The 22,141-nt window shown below is 41.8% G+C and overlaps 1 protein-coding gene and 1 pseudogene across 1 annotated transcript; both read left to right on the forward strand.

The window, feature by feature from the left end:
- Positions 1 to 8,340: 8,340 nt before the first annotated feature.
- Positions 8,341 to 9,285, forward strand: LOC103732430 (vomeronasal type-1 receptor 4-like). The gene has a single exon (XM_008831008.1). The coding sequence runs from the start codon at positions 8,341 to 8,343 to the stop codon at positions 9,283 to 9,285; it is 945 nt and encodes a 314-aa protein (XP_008829230.1).
- Positions 9,286 to 9,979: 694 nt separating this feature from the next.
- The window catches only part of LOC103732432, a 16,504-nt pseudogene continuing 4,342 nt past the window's right edge, over positions 9,980 to 22,141 (forward strand).

The following is a 22,141-nucleotide window of genomic DNA, read 5'->3' on the forward strand; positions in this document are numbered from 1 at the left end:
CATTTATGTTCAGTGTCCTAGAGGAAATTGGACTGGAGGGAACCGACCTCAAAATAATTAAAGCTATGTACAATAAATCCACAGCTATCATCATTCTAAATGGATAAAACTGGAAGTATTCTTGTTAAAATCAGAAACCAGACAAGGCTGTCCACTCTCTCCACTTGAAATATAGTGCTTGAAACCCTTGTAGAGCAATGAGACAAGAAAAGGAAAGTGGGTATTATGTTGAAAAGAAGAGGCCAAATTATCCCTATTTGCAGATGATATGATATACACAAGAGATCCCAAAACTTCCACCAGAAATCTTCCAGGAATGATCAACAGTTTCTGCAAAGTGGCAGGTTACAAAATCATTTTACAAAAACAGTAGTGTTTCTATATACCAATAACAAGCAATCGGAGAAAGAGTTCATGGAAGCCCTCCCATTCACAATAGCCTCAAAAAAATAGCTATAATAAACTTGAGTAAAGACATTAAAGATATCTACTGTGAAATTTTTAAATCTTTGAAGAACGTGATAGAGGAAGACACCAGGAGATGGAAAGACCTCCCATGTTCATGGGTTGGAAGAGTATATTGTGAAAATTACCACCCTACCAAAAGCAATATATAGACTCAGTGCAATGCCAGTCAAAATCCTCATAACATTATTCACAGAATTAGAAAAAAAATCTAAAATTCATTTGAAATCACAAAAGATCCCATATAGACAGAACAACCCTGATGACAAAGAGCTATGCTGAGGGGATTACCATACTAGATCTCTAACTATATTGAAGAGTTATAGTCATAAAAACAGCATGGTACTCACAGAAAAACAGACAAAACAGACACATAGATCTATGGAACATAATTGCAGACTCAAACATGAGTGCATGCAATTTCAGCTACATGATATTTTTTAGAACCTATGGCTCATAGTGGACCAAGTGGTAGAAAGAGTACTAATGCATCTCTCAACTCTCTTCAGCAAAGTTTCCTCATGCAACAGAGGGCAATGAACACAGAAGTCCACAACTGGCCAAAGTGTAGAGAATAAGAGACTGCAGAGAACATGGATAGAATGCCTATATTAAATCTCACCCAGCCATTGCTCAGGGACTATTATGGAAGAGGAGGTGGAAAGATTGTAAGAGCCAAGGTTGGTACATGACCATAAGGAAATAGAGTCTTACAGACTCCTGGGAACTTGATCATATGAACTTATAGCAAATGGTGACAGAATGCATAAGACCCATGTAAACCCAATCAGATAAAAACTAGCATAGAACTGGGGAAATGGGCAGGAGGCCCCAACTTTAGCCAAGGAACTATTGGCAGCTTATCTCTGCTGGATGAGGGAGAGCTGATATTCTTTAAGGGAGTGGTACTAGATAGACTGAACAGGCTCCAGTAGATAAACTCCAGCTTTAGAGACATTTGGGTACAAAACCTTGACTCAATAGACCTTAACATATATGTCAGAATGCATGAAATCCTATGGGCAAGCTATGGGTGGGTGCAGATGGGGGAGGGGTCTAAATATATTTTAGACAAAATCCACAAAAAATTTAAAAATACATTGTAAAAATAAAAAAAAACATCAAACCCAAAAAGTTGTTTTGTATTTATTTGGTTGCTAAATTGTGAGGTCTTCAGTGAATTTCTGGTATATTTGTGAAATGAAACACAATTCAGTAGGAAAAAGTGAGTTAAAGAAGTCATCAAAAATAGGTTCCTACGGGGCTGGAGAGATGGCTCAGTAGTTAAGAGCACTAATTGCTCTTGCAGAGGACCCGGATTCCATTTCCAGAACCAACATGGTGGCTAACAACAGTTAACTCCAGTTCCAGGGGATCCAGCACCTTCTTCTGTCCTCTTTGGGCATTGCACCACATGGGTGTACTTACATACATGCTGGAAAAACATTCATACACATAAAATAAAAATATCAAATAAAATAAAAAATAGGTTCCTACAAGTGCAAAAATTCATTATTACATTACTTAAATTTAACTGCTTAAATCACTTACATTCCTTAAGAATTTATAAAGTATGATACCATTCACTTAAAGTTGAAAAAAAAGGTCCCTAAATTGTGAATTGTATGCATAGGCCTTAAACCTAAATATTGAAGGCTATATGAAGTAATCAGGGATGTGTGACTCAGGAGGAGAGGAAAGAATACACTAATGTTAGCGTACATGTAAGATACTGAGTTATTTGCAATATTCTATTAACATGGACTATGTATAATTTCATACTTATTTTTGCTCTTTCAGTTTGTGTTATGCAGGAATTCTTAGCAACACAATTTATTAGAGAAACAATTGCCTCATTTTATAGCAAAGAATTTTAAAACAAGAATATCCATCAAACGACATGTACTACAACCATGACTAATTCCTATACAGTAGGGAAATACAAAACTCACAGCCTGGCAGCATGTATACCATGGGGCACAAAGAAGCTTAAAGAGTGCTGTAAAGGCAGGGAACACAATCATCTCCAGTGGACCAGTGAGCATGTTCTTTGGGGTCCAGATCAGTGCTCAGCTTGTTTCAATGGCTGCAATAAAAACTAACTTTCAAAGGCATTGTATAACTAACTTTTAATGACTTTGCCCATCTTGAAGTTAACTTTCTGAGGTAGGTTAGCTTGGGAAAACATATGCTCTAAAATGCACTTTTGTCTAGTTAGCTTAATTAGGTTACTAGAGGATTCATTTTAAAACTGGAAGAGTAACTTAATGTTCCTCTGTGTGTCCCAAAAGGATAGACAAAAACAAAAAACAAAAAACAAAAAACAAAAACAAGGTAGTTGAAGTCACAGGTATCAAAGGTGATCTATGTCTACTGGGAAGAAAAGTCCTGTCGTTCTGCCCATGATTTAGCCATGGCTGCTTATGGGAAGCCTTTCTAAGATGCCTCATTGTCTGTGGGGTGCAGTCTGCTTTGTAAGGATTCCAAACCACTCAGTCCTGAGAATGAGAACGAGGTATGAAGATCTTTCCCCTACTCCCCTTCCCCAGCCTCCTTTCTAAGAGTGTGGCTTTTATCTGATTTTCATCTCATATTTCCTGTCAAATATCACTATATTTCCATTCTTGTTTTTTCTTGACTACATTTCACCTTCATGCATATTTTTTTCTATTTTCTTTCTTTTCCTGTGTTAGCATCTGTTGTGGCCAATGATTCACTCCCATCATGATAGCAGTGAATGTTTATGATTTTCTACAATTCTAATAGCCTTAAAAGGAAATTATGTCATTTAGAAAATTTCTCAGATCTCTAAGACACCCAAATATATTGTCATATATATTCATAACATAATCTTTTAAAACAATAGCTTTCTACAGAATTTAATCATACTGCTGCGTCTCCTTCATTTGAACAATGGCACCATCTCACAGAGGGGTGAGGAGTGTATTCTTTGCAAGGTACTGATTTTCAAGGTACCTTCATTCATTCATTCCTCTCAATAAATTCTTTCTGTGATGTCAGGAATATGTACAGTATTCAGTTAAGTATCTTCTGCAGTGCCAGTTTGGTTTTCTGACCTTAGTTTGTGCTTGTCTTGAAATGTTCTTTTATCACCATAAATTTTAAGAGAAGACTTTGACAGTTGACAGTTACTTCTTTTAATGACTTGAAATATGTCATTTTTCCCTGGATTCAAGGCTGCTGATAAGAAAACTGATGTCATTCTCATGTTTATCCTTGTAGGTGAGTTGGCATTTCCCCTGACAATTTTTAAGACTGAGACAGGGTCTCCCTGTAGCCTCGGCTGGTGTTGGACTGACAATGTGGATCAGGCTAGCCTGGCTCTCATACAGATCAACTTGCATCTGCCTCCTGAGTGCTGAGATTAAAGGTGTGCACCACCACACTAGGTGGTGTGCACGCCACACTAGGGCATGCCATTAAGTGACTTTTCTGGTCAGCTCCATTAGGTCTAAGTGTTTGTTTCAGTGTTAATTACCTTGCTGAATTTCCCTCAAATTTAACAATTTCTTCAAATTGATGAACATTACATCCACTTTGTTAACTTTGCTGTCCGTGTCTTGAGTTGATTTCTGTTCTGGATAGCTTTTATATCAACTTGACACACCTCTGTTGAGGGAACCTCAATTGGGGAATTGCCTCCATTGGACTGGCCTGTGCCCATGTCTATGGGATATTTTCTTGATTGTTGAGTGATGTGGGAGGGCCCAGTCCACTCTCGGCAGTGCCACTCATAGGTAGGTTGTTCTGCATTGTATAAGAAATCAGGCTGAGCATGGGCCAGGGGAGCAAGCGAATAAGCAGCACTCCTCCATGACCTGTGTTCCAGCTCCTGCACCCAGGTTCCTGCCCTGAGTTCCTACCTTGGACTCCCTGGTGAATGGTGACCTGGAAGGTGTAAGCCAAATAACCCCTTTCTTCCCCAAGCTGGTATTGATCAGAGTGTTTTGTCACAAAAATTGAAAGCAAACTAGAACGGAAATTGGTACCAGAATTGTGGGGTATTGCTGTGACAGACCTGACCTTGGTGTTTGGGGGAGGATTGTAGAAGTGTTTGGAACATTATTCTGGAAAAACCATCGAGTGCTTAGAGTTTGTCACTGTGGCGCTTGGAACAATTATGCTGAAAGAGTTGTGGGCAATAGAGGCCTGGCTTGTGAAGCTTCAAAGGGAAGCAGGGACTATCAGGGATGTTTGTGTGATATCATGAATTGAGAATCTGGGTTCTGGTCGGCTGGGACTGAAGAATCAGCTGTGACTAAGAAGAGACCAGAACCATGAAGAACCACCTTTGCTTTACTGGGACAATTGATGCTGGTTAGCTGGGGCTGAAAAATCGTGGTAAGTAACAAGAGACCAGGATCACCATGGCAAAATCTTCTGGTAAATATGTTCTCAGGGTAAGCACACCAAAGTTATGGTCTAGAGGGGGCCTCAGTCTCTATCTCAAGCTGTAAGCAGGACTTAGTAATGTGTAAGAGTCTCCTGCGTAGTTGTGGTGTTGAAAGTGTGAAGGGGTTGCAGAGAGCAGCTGAGCCATAGGAGGCCAGGAAAGGCCAATGGTGTAATTTCAGCCTCAGTTGCAGCAAAGACCCCAGGATTGAAGAGTTCATGGAGAGAATATTAGGCTTTGCACCCTGAGAGGCCAGAAGAACTCATTGGTGAAGGTGCAGTCTCAGTTTCAGTGGCTATTCTGGGTTTTTTGAGATGCCAGGACCATGGGACCACCAAGGATAGTAGCAGATTTGGAATGGAGCCATCTCGAGTCTGTGAGATGAGCTGTGTGAGCTGTGGACAGCAGAGCCAGAGAAGTGGAGCTTCTGGAACTCTTTGAAGCCCAGAAGATCATGAGTGAATCCCAGATGTACAGACATGAACTACTTTGCTGGACTGACTTAGGTTTTGCTTAGGTGTGCCCAGTTCTTCCATTTTGAAATAAGACAGTACTTGTTTCTGATTTTACAGGAGCCCACATTTAAAAGACTTTTAAAAGAGCTGGACGTGGTGGCACATACCTTTAATCCCAGCACTTGGGAGGCAGAGGCAGGCAGATCTCTGTGAGTTCAAAGCCAACCTGGTCTACATAGTGAGTTCAAAGCCAGCTGGGGCTACAGGGAGACCCAGTCTCAAAATAAGAAAGAGAAGACTTTTAAAAGAGATGTGAACTGAACTTCTAAGTGTCTGGATTTTTTTAAGGACTGTGGAACTTTTAAGGTTGTACTGTTCTTATGTTGTGATATTGTTACCATCATACCTTAGGGATAAGAAATGTAAAGCTTGTGGTTTAATAGTGATGTGTTTGTGTGTCAAGTTGACAAGGGGTCAACTGTACTGGATAGGTTTAGTGTCACCTGGACACACCTTGACTGAGGGAGCCTCAACTGGGGAATTGCCTCCATTGGACTGGACTGTGCCCATGTCTATGGGGTATTTTCTTGACTGCTGAGTGATGTGAGAGGACCCAGCCTGCTTTGGGTGGTGCCACCTGTGGGCAGGTCTTGTATAAGAAAGCAGGCTGAACATGGATCAGGGGAGCAAGCCAGTAAGCAGCATTCCTCCATGGCCTGTGCTCCAGCTCCTGCCTCCAGGTTCCTGCCCTGAGTTCCTACTTTGGGCTCCCTGATGAACTGTGACTGGGAAGATGTAAGTCAAATAAACCCTTTTCTCCCCAAGCTGATATTGGTCAGTGTTTTGTCACAGCAATTGAAAGCAAAGTAGAACAATTTCCAGTGAACTCATTGGCTTGGGTCCTATATGTAGTCACTGATTCATTAAAAAGTAGAACCATAGAATATTTTGCGCTATATCAGTTCTTGCTGTCTTTGGTTTCTGGTGCTTAGTTGTTGGGAGTTTTGGAGTTGTGGTAGTAGCTTTGCTTTCTCCTATTTTTCTGTATCGATGTTGATTTGTGCACATCTGTCAGGAGGTATGTGTCTATCCTCCAGTTTTTACTTTTCCCTTTCCCCCACTCTTCATTTGTATTATCTTATGTGAGTCTTCCCAGTGTGTTGTCTCCACATTCACCTGCAGAGGAATTATAGTCCTCTGCCATGACCCGAGTAAGGTTCAGAGACAGTGGCAGTAGAGAACTTTGTCCCTGGGTGTTCTCTTTCTAGCCGTGCCTTTCAGCAAGACTGTACCAAGTTCAAGAAGGAAACTCTTATGTTCCTTTTATTCTGCTCACCAAGGCGGTGGTAGGGATGGCCCCTCCTCCATCTGTTCACTTCAGGAGATTCATGGAGACTCAGTTTCAGGCATAGATTCACATTTCTGCCTCAGTCTCCAGCCTGCACTTCTCTAGCTTTTTCATTCAGGATGTATCTAGCGTGGACATATCTCTGCAGCCTGAGACGTCTCTCTTCAGTTTATCTCAATATTTATTTTGTATTTAGCCTTGCATTGATCTCTGTGCATACAAGGGGCCAGGCTTTTTCTAGCCTTCCCAGACCTGTTTATGCATGTAAAGAACCTCTTACTCAGTATGTGGGTGGATTAGTTGCCCTCCCTAGTCAAGACTAAGTGATGTTGGAGATGGGTCACAAGTTTGCCACAGGGTTTGTAAGAGGAGTCCTCAGTTTTCAGTCTTGTCAAGAGGGGCTTACATGGGTGTGGATCCATCCTGGTTCCTGCGCAGTATCATTGCCCTTAGGATCTTGAAACTGAAAGCCAAACCTGGCATAAGGGTCTCCCTAAGGATACAGATTTCATCCTGCAAATGGTGAACATGTAACTGAGCCTCAACAGCTATTGTTCCCCTTTGGACACTGGCTGGCTGTTACTAGCTGTGGCCCATAGCTCGGCAGAACCAGAGCTGAGTCACATGGCAGCTTTATGGCCCACAGCCAGGACCAAGTCCTGTATCGGTACTTCTAGTACACAAAGAGGTATGTTCAATTCTGTGCCACTGGATGAGCCAGTGACTGGGGAACGTTGGTTCCTTGTGTCAGGACACTTCAAGTTCTATGGTTCAACTAAAGTTTCCAGGTCTGATATCTCAGCACATACCAGTACCGTTTTAACTGTATTTGTGATGTGACAACTATGTTTTCATAAAGGCATACAAAATGTCATGTTAAAATGTGAATTTCACAATATTCTTTAGTTAACAAGACACATCAACATTTTATCACATCAGACATCTCCATCATGGCCTGAATGCTATTTGAGTCAGAAAATTCCTGGGCTAGGATTTGTAAAAGGTGCTGTAGGATAGTTAGCTGTAGTTTTGGCTCCTACCTACTGCATTTCAGGGGCATTTTACCAAAGTATGTGGACCAATTGTCCCAAACACTGACATTTGATTCACAGGGTGGAGTTGGGGGGGGCGCTAAATGTCTGTACTTGGATAACTGTTAGGTAAATGTCCTTGAAGATCTGTGTAACAGAGTTAAAACCAAGGATGTACATTACAAATATATCTATCATCTATTTTATCTTATGATGTTCCCTATAAATGAAAATATATTAAATAATTAAAATATATTGGCTTACAGGTAATGTACAAGGGCAATGCTCTTAATAAAATGCAAATATAATAAAATACAATATAAATCTGCCTTTTGTGTGGATAATTTGTCTTGCTTCATATACTATGTCAGTTGTTTGAATTTGAGTTCTTTATAACCCTTGCTTTTATACTCCCAGGCTTTCAGAAGTCCATGGAATCCAGTCTGTGGAAGTGTCACCTCTGAGCCTGGACCACAGACTGTGCATCTTACTAGAATCTACTCATATTTATCTGTCAATCATTATATTCAACCACACATTCCATTCATTTTAGCTTCACAATATCATTTATTTATATTTGGTTGCTCTAGCCTGACCAATCAGAATATTGAAAACTTCATTAAGATAATGTTTCTAAGTGACCCAATTTCTGGGATTTTCCTTATATCAGAAATTTTCATGGGATTGATAGGAAACTTGCTGCTCTTCATATTATACCTGTACACCTTTTTAACTCAAACTCACCCAAGGAGGCCTGTAGATATGATTTTTGCACATCTGACACTTGTCAATGTTTTGAGCATCGTGTTCAGGCTGTTACCAGATGTCATGTCCTCCTTTGCAGTAAGACTTTATTTCCGTGATGCAGGCTGTAAGGCAGTTTTGTATGCATACAGCGTTACCAGGGGTCTTTCTATCTGCATCATCTCACTACTGAGTGTATTTCAGGCCATAACTGTCAGTTCCAGTCATTCCAGGTGGGCATGGCTCAAGTCTAAGCTGGCCTCATGCATCTTTCCATCTTTCCTTTTCATCTGGATTATCAACATATTTCTCTATTTTCCCATGATTGAAAATGTAAAGGCCCAAATCAACCTCACTGTTGATTCTAGATATTCTTATACATACTGTGGAAGAAACCAAGTTCGGTATTACACCACAGTGTCACTTTTAAGTGCCATGATGATTAGAGACATCCTGTTTGTGGTGCTCATGATGTGGACCAGCCTCTACATGGTGAATTTCCTGCTCAGACATAGAAGGAGAACAGAGCATGTCCACAGTTCCAGCCTTACTTCCCAGTCATCTTCTGAAAAGAAAGCCACCCACAGCATCCTTCTGCTTGTAGGGTTCTTCGTGTTCCTTTACTGTTCCAACAGCTTTGTTACCATCTATTTGTTTTATAGACCCAAGAAGAACACAGTGTTGGATAAGATTAGTGGAATTCTATCATCATGCTACCCAGTCACCTGTCCTTATGTCCTGATGAACAACAGGAAAGTTATTTCCAAATGTATTTCTTCCTTTTCAAACTTTAAATTTACCCTCCCCACCAGAGGATACACTAGCTAATGTTACATCTTATACTTGCTTACAGCATTCTTCACATTATATGAGGAAACAAGCCGTACCATTCTTGAATACCAGATATTTGGCTAGAAGGAATTGAGAGACACTATACTTTTTTAGACAGGGTCTCAGGTAGCCCAGGTTAGCCTCAAACTCACAGTGTAGATGAAGACGACCTTGAACTCTTGACCTTCTGGCTTCCATTGTCCTGAATGCTGAAGTTTCTGACATTTCATCAATCACGCCTGTTTTCTTTAGAGATTGTGGTTTTTTTTTTCTTTTGGTGTTATTGAGACAGGGTCTCCCTGTATCCACAGCTGGCCTGGATTTGCTGTGTAGACCAGGCTTGGTTCGAACTCACAGAGATCCACCTGACTCTGCCTCCTGAGTGCTGGGACTAAAGGTGTGCGCCACCACACCCGGCACCATGGTGTGTTTTCAGTACAAGGTTTTGAAGTCTTAGTGTGAACAAGGAGGCGGCGGTGAGCTTGGCCCGGGCGGGGCGGGGCAGCGCTTGTGCTAGCTCACCTCTCACCTGCCGCAGGCGCCCTGGAGCCCTGAGGGTCTCCGGAGCCGGTGTTGAGCCTTTGTGAGGCTCGGGCTGTGCGGCTGAGGCACCGGACAGAATGCGGGCGCCTCGGGAGCTTTTCCCTTCTGGGGAGTATGGACAGAAAGGGAACCTTGGATTGAGGGCCGCGAGTGGCACGGGGCAACCATGACTTCCGCCGAGAAGCTTAAGAAGCCACCGTTGGCTCCAAGCCAAAGTTTGCGGTGGCAAATAATAAGCCAGCTCCCTGTCCTATTGCACCTAAACCGGACACCGTGAATGCTAGTGCTTCTCCGTTAACAAAGAAAACCAAACCAGCAATTGCACGGAAACCAAAATTTCTGACAGGCTGTTATTCAGGTGCTAAGCAGTCAGCAAAATGCTGGGGGTCCACACGATGATTATATTTTACCAGCAACCTCCTGCAGTTCATAAGCCTGGGAATACAGAGACTGTGTAAAGCAGTTTGTTTTAGATCCTCTGGGAATGAAAGAAAATTTAGAAAACAAAAACGATGAGTCCTCTTTGCAAAAAGTGGGAGTAAATGGGATTCACATGGTGAAAATTAATGAGCAGAGTGATTTTAAAGGCCAGCTTGCTAGAAGAGAAGCTCAAAGAGGCTTTAACACAGCAGACATCACCTTGTGCCCCGAGGAAGCACAGCTCCCCAGACAACCCAGAAGCGAATGGTGACTGCAATTCCAGCAGGTGGTTCAGAATTGAATTTGCAGGTTTGTCACCTTCCCTGTCCAGTTTTGAAAAAGTTCCTCCTCATCACAGCTGCCACCAAGAGCTTCCTAGGGATGAATCTCAAAATCCTGAGACTTGTCGGGATGACAGTGAAAACAGCAGTGGTCACGTCCATTCATGTGAACCAGATGGCAAAACGAGGACTTTGGTGTCTTCACATGGAATTGGTGAGGCGACAGAAGCCGGAGATCTTCGGCCTTTAGAAATTCCCTTTTTACCTCATACCTCAAGATTTCCAACTCCCAAACCCAGAAAGATGCACACTGCCTGATACTTTGCCAAAAGAATGTAGATACTCCTAAATCAAAGTGCTGAAGAACCAGAGACTTCAAACAGTAGCTCTGCTTGTCTAACGGATGATAGTTTGAAAACAACAAAGCCGGTGTTCTTCATCAGAATGTTTTCTATAACCAGGAGCAAGTGAACAAAATGAAGCCAAGGAATAAAAGGAAATCGACTAGGGAGTCAAACAGTGGCAGACGAGGCTATTCTAAGAAAGCTGTGTGTCATGAGACATCTTCCTTTGAAGAAGTGACATCTTTAGATACAGACTCTAATTTCAGTTCAGACAGCTCAACAGAAGATGCTTCTAGTACATTACCTACTGTGGAGAAAGGGACCAGCTTTATGAGATCCAGTGCTCAGTCTTTGAGCCTGCCTAAGCAGGTCAAATCAACTTGCAACACACATCTGCCAACTATGTGTAACCCAGGATCCTCAGTCCCTCAGATGCAAAAGGAATCTTCCTCAAAAATTGTTCCCCCCAAACCTCAAATACACAGCTTGCCTGCTTCAGGAATGCTTTAAAAAGCTGCCTCTGATGAACTTGTGGAGAAAAATTCTTATTCTTCAAGTGAAGAAAAAAATTCAGAGAAGAATGTACAAAGTCACCTTCAACCTTTGTGTCCCCTAAACCATGGTATAACATCATCATCCTTTGATAACCCCAAACCAATTTCAGAAAAGCCTGTATGGAAATTACCTCTTCCTATTTTACCCTTTTTAGGGAACCCAGAATCCTTGAAGTGTATCACCTTATCCAAAGTAGCCAGCATGGAGATGTCACCACAGGACATGTGCTCAGCAGAGGGCAGAAAGGGCTTGAAAGTGATTGGCATGGTTTGCTGATAGGAGGAAAGAGAAGCAAAACCATCAAGGCATATTCTGCAGACAATTTCAGCCTTGAATCTCAGAAGATGAAGTCTTGGGATCAGACCAGTGCAGCAAATGGTCAGAGAGCTGAGTCTTTGGATGGCCAGGTGCTCTCCAGGGATTCATCTTCTCAGGTGCCCTGAGACTCTATTATGAATGACAGTGCACCAGAGTATAAAAATGTACGCCATTATGAGGAGATACCCGAGTATGAGAATTTACCATTTCTTATGACTGGAGGGAAAACCCCAGAGTTGGAATGGCAGAATTGCATCAGTGTGGAGGATACTGATGCAAATGTTTATGAGGTGGAAGAGCCCTATGAAGCTCCAGATGGCCAGCTGCAACTTGAACCTAGATAGGCATCAGTGTTCCAGTTCTGGAGCATCCCAGGAAGGACAAGATGATCTCGATCTTGGTCTTGGTGACCTGCCATCTGATGATACAGCCATCAGCAGTTCTGATGAAGATGATGTCAGCTCTGAGTCCAGTAAAGGAGAGCCAGACCTGCTGGAAGATAAACAGGATTTTTCAGGATGCTGTGGCTCATGCTTCCAGGCAACTTGGGAAGCCAGTGATTGACGACCAAACCCTAAACCAGATCCTGTACTATTTACCTCAGCTCTGTGAACTCAACTGGGATCTCATGAAGGAACTGGAGGAAAGAATGTTGAACTGGACTGAAGAACAAAGAATTGCTATACCTTTGTAAAGAAGGGACCATATTTAAAAATGTATTCCACATACATCAAAGAATTTGATAAGAACACAGCTTTGCTGCATGAGCAGTGCACTCATTCTCTGCAGTCTCATTCGCTGCACTTTGGTCAGTTGTGGCCTTTTGTGTTCATCACCCTCTGTTGCATGAGGAAGCTTTGATGGTGAGAGTTGACAGAAACCCACATGGGAACCGTAGATCTCACAGATCCAAAGCTTCTGTGTGTGAATGAACACTCTATCCTGCTTCATCCTGGAATGCTGTATTTATGCTTTTATTCATAGTAACATCTCACATTATGGAATTGATTTGCATTGAACACAAACTGTAAGTGAAATAAATGGCTGAAAGAAAAAAAGAAAAATGAAATCATAAAATTCACAAATAAATGGATAGGATTGGAAACAACCACTCTGATGACAGAACTCAGACCCAGAAAGAGAAACATGACATTTCTCTCATAAGTAGGTACTAACTTTGAATCTTCAGATGTGTGTGTTCCACTTGAAATAACCCATCAGAAAACTCGTAAGTGGCCATAGGAGATGCTTTCAAGGGAGATGAGATAGAATGCAGTGATATAAAGTGGGAGTCATGGAACAGAAAGAGTTAAATGGGGTTGGGGATAGGTGAGTAGATTAGAGGACAGAGTATGGGGAGGGATAACTCACACTAAAGGCCTTTTGAAAAAGTCATATAGAAACCTACTACTGTACAAGTTTCCTTAAGAACGTTAATCTCTGTGTAGTCCAGACTGGGTTGAAACTCAAGCTGCCCTCAGCCCTGTGGCATTCCTCCTGCCTCTGCTTCCTGTGTGTTGGGATCACAGGATTACAGGTACATAATACCATGCGCAGGCAGAGTCAGTTATTATTCTAAGTGGAAAGTAAGGTGACTGTATTTCAACAATTGAATAGTAATTTTTAAGTGTATTTTATTGAGTTTTTCTGAATTTTATATAATAGATCTCTTTTGTATCCTTAACAAATAGCTATTTTAGTTATCAATATAGTCTCCACTTCCTTTGTTAAAATTTTTATTGAGCTTTTGTACATTTCATTCAACAGTATGAAAAATTAATCAAATTTGAGTCCCTCCCCTATTCGTGTCCCCTCCCTGCCCCCCACTGGACTTTATGTATTCTGGTTACATGTTAAGTCCTATCCAATCAAACATTTGTACCCAGATGTCCTTCAGTGAAAATTCACTCACTGGAGTCTAGTCAGCCTATCTAGAGATTGTTGGTATGGCCTACTCTCCCTCACCCAGTAATGATCACTCTCCAGTAGTTCCAGAGTAGAGCTGACCCACTACCCATTTCTCTCGCTCCACTATGGGCCCTTGTCTGATTGAGTTGGCATAGATCCTGTGCTCAATATCACCATTGCCATAAGTTCATGTGTGCAAGCTTCCAGTGGCTTGAAATCTCTGCCTCCCCATGTTCATGTACCAACCCTGGCTCTAACAGTCTTTCTACCCCCTCTTCCACAATGGTCCCTAAGCCATGGGTGGAAAAGTTTTGACATAGGAGTCCTACCCAGGGACATACACTCTGCAGTCTTGTACTCTTTAAAACCTGGCCGGTTGTGGCCTTTTCTGTACATCACACTCTGTTGTATAAGGAGGCTTCACTGGTGAGAGTTGAGGGGTATACTAGTTCTCTCTCCACTCCATGTTCTAACATAGCAGATGGGGGGGGGGGGGTAAAGAGAAAACTAGTAGAGGTTTCCACTGTAGATATGTCACCTAGGACCAGTTGTGGGGTTTTGCAGTAACCTCCATCTGTTCAAGGAAGTTTCTTTGATGAGTGGTATATGGTATACTTGTCTGTAAATATAGGGATCCATATTTAGCATATGGTAAGAAATTTGCTTAGAGATATGAGAAAGATAGGGTTTTCTGTAGGATCCACAACCTCTTCAGCCATGTGTATCTGACTGTGTTTACAGTGCCACCAGTGCATTCACTCCCATTGAGCAGACTTTAAGTTCAGTTCGATAACTGTTGATTATCCCCCAGATAACAGTGCCACTAATGCACCAGTAGAGGTAGCATGCTCTGCTGGCCATAATGGTTATTAGGCTTTAGAGCTGGGTTGAACCACTGATTGATTTTCTCCCTTAGCAGCTTGCATAGTGTCCTCCAGAACTATGGGAGTTAAACTTCAGGCAGAAAGTTTCCAGTTCCACTTGGCCCACCTCTCCCCTTCTTTCAGGTTCTTTCTTTTCCTTTACCCCCATATTTCCTTTCCACGTTCCTCACTCCTGGTGTTATATCAGGATATATACTCACATATTAGGGATTGGTGCTACAACCCACAAATGAGGGAGAACATACATCACTTGCTTTTCTGTGTTTGTGTTACTTCAGTTAGTATAACACTCTCTAGCACCATCCATTTACCTGGAAATTCCATAATTTAATCTCATCTTACTGCTGAGTAGAACTCCATTGTGTAAATGTACTACGTTTTCATTATCCATTCGTCAGCAGAGGGACATTTAGGTTGTTTCCATTTCTCAGCTATTGCGAAGAGAGCAGCAACACACATGGATGTACAGGTATGTCTGCAGTAGGATGAGTCCTTTGGGTATATGCTAAAAAGTGGCATAAAAGGATCATGTGGCAGATTCATTTTTAGTTTTTTAAGAGTTCTCCACACTGTTTTCCACAGTAGTTGCAGGAGTTTGCAATCCCACCAGGAGTGAATGAGTGTTACCCTTTCTCCACATTCTCAATAGTATTTAGTGGTTTTTGTTCCTTTGATCTTAGCCAGCTTGACTGGGGTAAGATGGATTTTATCTTTCCTTACCACCGATTAGAGCTCTGTTGTGTAAATGTACCACATTTTCATTATCCATTCATCAGTTAAGGGACATTTAACTGTTTCCATTTCTTAACTATTGTAGAAAGAGCAGCAACAAACATGGATGTACAAGTATCTCTACAGTAGGATGAGTCCTTTGGGTATATGCCAAGGGATGGTGTAATTGGGTCATATGGTAAATTCATTTTGGTGCCTGTAATCCTTGCACTGGAGAAGTAGAGACAAGAGGATCTCTGGAGCTTGCTGGCTAGTTAGTTTTTCCAAATTGGTGAGCTTCAGGTCCAGTGAGAATGCCTATCTTAAAAATTAAGGTGGAGAGTAATAAAAGAAAACTTAGCGTTGCCCTCTGGCCTCTGTATTCCTGTGGACACACACACACACACACACACACACACTCAAGTATTTATGAGTGTTGTGCCTAATTTTTACACTGAAGACCAAGACCTACGTATCAACTCATGTGCATATGACCGATACCACCCTGGTCATATGAGGCTGTCTGCACTTCTCTGAGTAGAGCCCTGGTGTGCTGTGGTTCTTTGCTGATGTTGTGTCCTCCGCTAAAATTCTTATCTCAAATTGTGCTTTGTAGCACAGCCCTCCCATCTCAGCTAGTTGTGAGCCAAGGCAGCAAGATAAAAAGTTCAAGGCCAGTCTGGACTTCAGAATGAGTTCAAGGTCAGCACAGACATCTTGGTGAGACTATCTCAAAACAAGAAGGAAAGCTGGGCATGGTGGCACATGACTGTAATTGAAGCACTCAGAAGGCAGAGGCAGGCTGACTTCTGTGAGTTCAAGGACAATGTGGTCTACATACCAAGTCCCAGGCCAACCAGGAATACATGGTGAGATCCTGTCTCAACAAAACCTAACCCAAACCAAACCAATTGAAACAAAACACTAATAAACAGGAAATAAAGCTGCCCGTAATCCCAATACTTGGGAAACAGAGACAGGAAGATTAAGCTGTTCAGGGACAGCCTAGGCTACAAAAAATCCTGTCTCAAACAAAACAAAACCCAAAGGAAAAGTGAGTTGAAGTTTAAGTAAGTGATGGAGCACTTGCCTAGTGTGTATATTACCCAGAGTTAAGTCTCCAGTACAAAACCAAAACAACCTTGCCCTGTTGCTTTTCTCCTTCATTTCCATTTCATTATCCAGCTAAATTCAAATGTTGTAGACTCTGGAAAACACTCACACATTTCTTGGTGTCACTTCTTCCAGAAATTTACATACTTCTTACTGAGGAAATGTACAGTTAGTATAATGATCTGTTTGATTTTTTTTCTCTCAAATCAGAAATGGCATTTTGATGGATACTGATCACTGTCCATTTGACAAGGTCTAGAATCACCTTGGAGACACACCTCCATGGGCATATCTGTGAGGGAGTTTCTAGACTGGGCTAATTGAAGAAGCCTCACCTGAATGTGGGCGGCACCAAACCCTGGGCTGGGGTCCTGGGATGAATAAAAAGGAGAAAGGGAGCTGAGCATGTACATTCATTGATAACTGTCTTCTGACTGCAGATGCACTTTGACAACTATCTCACACTCCTGCTTGCTGTGCCTTCCCCACCATGATGGACTGCATCCTCTGGGCCCATATAAACCATTCCTCCTTTAAGTAGTTTCTTGTTAGGTATTTGGCCACAGCAACTAGAAATGGAACTAATACAGCCCCTAACCACCAATCAGTTCAGAATTAAACAGGAGAACAATAAGGTTGGACAAAAAGACCAAAACCTGAGCCTCAGTGGGCAGGGCTTTCTATTTAGTGATACTCAGGATAGAGGAAATATTAACTGGCTGGTCTGGTTGGCTGAGGGTCCCTGGATGCACAGAATTTCCAGGTCTTTGGAGTCCCTTCCTTTCAGTGTGGATGGTGAAGTTTAAAGTCTCTTAAATTTCCAGAGTCAGGGGCTGGTGGTTAAAAGCACTTGCTGCTCTTTCAGAGGACTTGAGTTTGATACCCTACACCCACATTGGTCAGCTTACAAGCACCTGTAACTACAGCTCCAGGGGAACCAATGCCTTCCTCTGGCCTCCAAGGGCACCTGCACATACATAGACACATACACACAGATACATACACACAGTCAACAAACACACACAGACCCACACATACTGACTCAGACACACACTGGCATACCATAGACACATAGACACACAAACACACACACAGATGTTGACATACAAATGCACACACAGATATTGACTTACAAATGCACACACAGATATATGCATACAGGCACAGACACACTCACACAAACACATACACTGACACACACATACAAGCACATAGAAATAGAGACACACATTGAGACACAGAGACACAGTCTTTCTCTCTCACACACACAGACACACACATACATGCAGACCCATACAGGCACACACAGGCATACACACACACACACATACTGACACACAGACACAGACACACAGATACACAGAGACCAAGATTCAGGCTCACACACACACTGACACACAGACTCACACACACACTGACACACAGACTCACACACACACACACAAAGACATACACACAGACACACACAAAGCCAGACCCAATCACACACAGATGACACATACTGCCACACTGCCACCCGCCCACCAACCCCCCCCACGCACATAGTGACACACACAGACACATACACGCATATAAAAATAAATCTGAGCTTCTGTAACACAAGAACAGCCATGTAATGTTTTTCTCTCCCAGGTGACAAGCTGGGTCTCCTCTGACCACAGATCTCCATGAACATGGAGCAAATGACCGCTAACATTGTGGTCCTGAAGGCATCTTTCCTGCTCCAGATGCGCACTGACATTCTGGCAAACACTTACTTGCTCTCCATTCACAGCTCCGTGTTTCTCATAGGACACAGACAAAAGCCTACTGTGCTGGATAGCTTTAGCATCAACTTGACACACCTGGGCTGAGGGAGCCTCAATTGGGGAATTGCCTCCATTGGACTGGCCTGTAGCCATCTCTGTGGGGCATCTTCTTGACTGTTGAGTGGTGTGGGAGGGCTTAGCCCATGGTGTGTGGTGCCACCCTGGAGAGGTGGGCCTAAGTTGGATAAGAAAGCAAGCTAAGCATGGGCTAGGGAAGCAACCAGTAAGCAGCACTCCTCCATGGCCTGTGCTTCAGCTCCTGCCTCCAGGTTTCTGCCCTGAATTCCTACCTTGGGATCCCTGATGAACTGTGACCCAGGAGATGTAGACAAATAAACCCTTTCCTCCCTAAGTTGGTAGTGGTCAAAATGTTTTGTCACAGCAATGGAGAAACAAACTAGAACATCCTATTACCTCTCCTTGCATGCCCACTCCGCTGAGACTATATGAGAATTCCTGACTGAGCCTCCTGAGTTGAGCCCCCTAAATTCTCCCCCAACCATCTCCCTCCTTTGGGACCATCTGCAGTCCCCTCTCATAGATCCAGTGCTTATGCTTCTCTGCTGGCCAGTAGGGGCCTACACATCCTTGTCTCATTACCTCTCCCTGTGCACTTGTCCCTCTGGCACTGTGTGAGAGTGCTTGACTCAGCCGCTAGGGGTGAATTTCCCAAATCCAGCCATGCCCATCTTCATGCTTTGGGACCATCTGCAGTCCCTCTCACTGCTCTAGGGCATATGTTCTTCTGCTGGCCAGTGGGGACCAGTACATTTGTTTCTCATATCCTCTCCCTCCACTGTGGCCCTATCCCTCTAGATGACCGAAGGAGCATACATAGCCAGGGCTGCTTCGCCCTCGGTGGGGAGCTTCTGAGTAGTCTACCTGTATCCATCTGGTCCTTCCAATATAAAATCAAAAGAGAACCAGAAGCCTAAACCAACTAATTTTTCATGCCTAATCAGAAAACAATCGGGCTAAATTAATAATACAACTAGAATCAAACTTCAACTCAACAATGGAAGGCTCAGTTTCAAATCAGAATCACAAGAAACAAACAAAATCTACAGTACAGAAAAGGAAAAAAATCATAACTGAAATAATACACTATCTAGAATAGTTCTACAATGACAACTCCTTAGAGGTAACCTAGGACACAGAATTTAAAAGAACAATCATAAACATGATCAAAGAAGTCAAAGGATTTAAAGAATACACAACTGAAAGAACTAAAACAGGATAGGAATTAACTTCTGGCTGAATTCATGAATGACATAGAAATACTGAAGAAAACTCAGACTGAAATAAAGAAGGAAGGGAAGAACTCAATAGGCCAATTTGAGATAGGAGAAAGCTTCAGTAACAATAAATGAAGTAGAAAAGAGAATATAAAGACTAGATGGTAAAGGTGAATAACTGAACTTCTCAAGCAAAGAATATGAAAAATTTTAAAAATTAGGAATGGAATATGCAGGAAATGTGGGACACCATGAGTGACCAAATTTACACATTATCAATGGAAAAATTGACCAAGAATATATTACACTCACGAACATATATGCACCAAACTCTGGTGTGCACAGTTTCATAAAAACAGTACTACAGGCCTTTAGGACACAGATTAACCCCAACTCAGTAACAGTAACTTTTATACTCCAGTATCTCCAATAGACAGGCCAACTGACTAGACAAAGACTAAACAGAGTGACATCTGAATTAAATGATGCCATAGGTCAAATGGACATAACAGACATGTACTGAATTTTCCACCCAAGCACCAAAGAAAACACTTTCTTCCCAGAATCCCATGGAAGTTTCTCTAAGATTGACCACATACTAGGGTACAAAACAAACCTTAACAAATATAAAATAATTGAAATAATTCCATGCATTCTATCAGGCCACAGCACAATAAAACTTATAATCAATAGCAAAAGAAGCTCTAGAAACTACATGAATTCATGAAGATTAAACAAAACTCTCCTGAGTGTTGAAACTCTGATGGATCGAAGAAGTAATTTATAAAGAAATAAAAGTATTCCTGAAACTAAATGAAAATTATAATATGGCAGGACAAATCCTCTGGGACAATTTAAAAGCAGTCTTAAGAGAGATCATAGCACTAAGTGCCTAGTTACAAAAACAAAAAACTAAAAAGACCTCATGACTAAAAAAAAGCCAAGCCCAAATAGATTCACGGCAGAATTCTACCCGACATTTAAAGAAAATCTACACCCAAAACTCCTTAAATGAGGGAGAAACTCCTTCTATGAAGACAGCATTTCTCTAATACCAAAACCAGGTAAAGATACAAAAAAAATGAAAACTATAAACCCATGTCTTCAATGAACATAGATGCAAAAATTCTCAATAAAATACTTGGAAACCTCATACAGAGACACATGAAAAAGATCATCCATCATGATCCATTCTGCTTTATTCCAGAGATGCAGAGATGGTTCAATATACATATGGCAGTAAATGTAATAAATCAATTAAATTGACTTAAAAAATCATGTAATCTCAATAGATGCAGAAAAAGCCTTTGACAAAATCCAAGATGCGTTTATGTTCAAAGTCCTAGAGGGAACTGGCCTGGAGGGAACATACCTCAACATAATTAAAGGTATACGCAACAAACCCATGGCCAACATCATTCTAAATGGAGAAAAACTGGAAGCATTCCCTTTAAAATCAGGAACAAGACAAGGCTGGCTACTATCCACACTCTTTTTAATATAGTGCTCCAAACTCTTGCAAGAGCAGTAAGACAAAAGAAGGAAAATAAAGGTATACTAATTGGAAAAAAATGTCAAATTATCCCTATTTGAAGATGGTATGATATTATGTATGAAACACCAAAAATTTCACCAGAAAAACCTGTAGCAATGATTAACATTTTGAGAAAGTGGCAGGTTACAAAATCAATTTACAAAATTATTAGCTTTTCTATTTACCAGTAACAAGCAATTGGAGAAAGAGTTCATAGAAACTCTTCCATTCTCAGTAGCCTTCAAAAAACTGTCTAGGAATAAACCCAACAAAAGACGTTAAAGATCTCTACAATGAAAAATTTAAATGTTTGAAGAAAGAAATTGAGGAAGACACCAGAATATGGAAAAACCTCCTGCGCTTATGGATTGGTAGAATTAATACTGTTAAAATGACCACACTCCAAAATCAGTTTGTAAATTCAATGAAATGTCAATCAAAATCCCCATGGCATTCTTCATTGAAGTAGAAAAATCCTTAAATTAGTGTGAAATCACAAAAGACCCAGGATAATCAAAGTGATCCTGATCCCAAAGAACAATGCTGGGTGGATTACCATACCAGGTTTCAAATTATATTACAGAGTTATAGTCATAAAAACAACATGATACCATCATAAAAACATGGATCAAAGGAATATAATTGAAGAGCCAACATGAGTGCATGCATGTTCAGTCACCTGCTATTTGACAAAGGTGCCAAGAACACACACTGGGGAACGACAGCTTCTTGAACAAATGATGCTGACAAAACTGGATCTCCACATGTAGAAGAATGAAATTAGACCCTTATCTATCACCCTGGACAAAAGTCAAATTCGAATGGATCATAGATAAATGGTGGGATAGCATCTCCATTCCTAAGGTGGATCATCCTAACCTTGGGAGGCACAACCTGATCGTTAGTCATACCTTTGTTTCCTGTATTGTTACTGTGCACTATGGGTCCAGGGAATGTTTTGTGGACCACAAAGAGCCTGATGTCTAAAAAGGGGTGAGATGGAGGGAATCAAGGCCATGAGTGTGGGAAGTGAGCACAGCTGAGCCAGCCAGATGGCGCCCTGGCTGGCTGCCAAACCTCGTGCTGTTTGCTCCAACTCTTGGCTGATTGCCAAGGCTAGTGATTCCTGCTTGTTTACTCCAAAGTATGGAGAGGCCAAACAGGTGCTGCCAGCCTGATGATCTTGCTACGTGCCTAAT

The sequence above is a fragment of the Nannospalax galili genome, unplaced genomic scaffold, assembly GCF_000622305.1.
Source record: "Nannospalax galili isolate Female #2095 unplaced genomic scaffold, S.galili_v1.0 scaffold835, whole genome shotgun sequence".
NCBI classification, from domain to species: Eukaryota; Metazoa; Chordata; class Mammalia; order Rodentia; family Spalacidae; genus Nannospalax; species Nannospalax galili.

Coding starts and splice junctions, on each gene's coding strand:
- LOC103732430 (XM_008831008.1), top strand. CDS start 8,341: ATGTTTCTAAGTGACCCAATTTCTGGGATTTTCCTTATATCAGAAATT.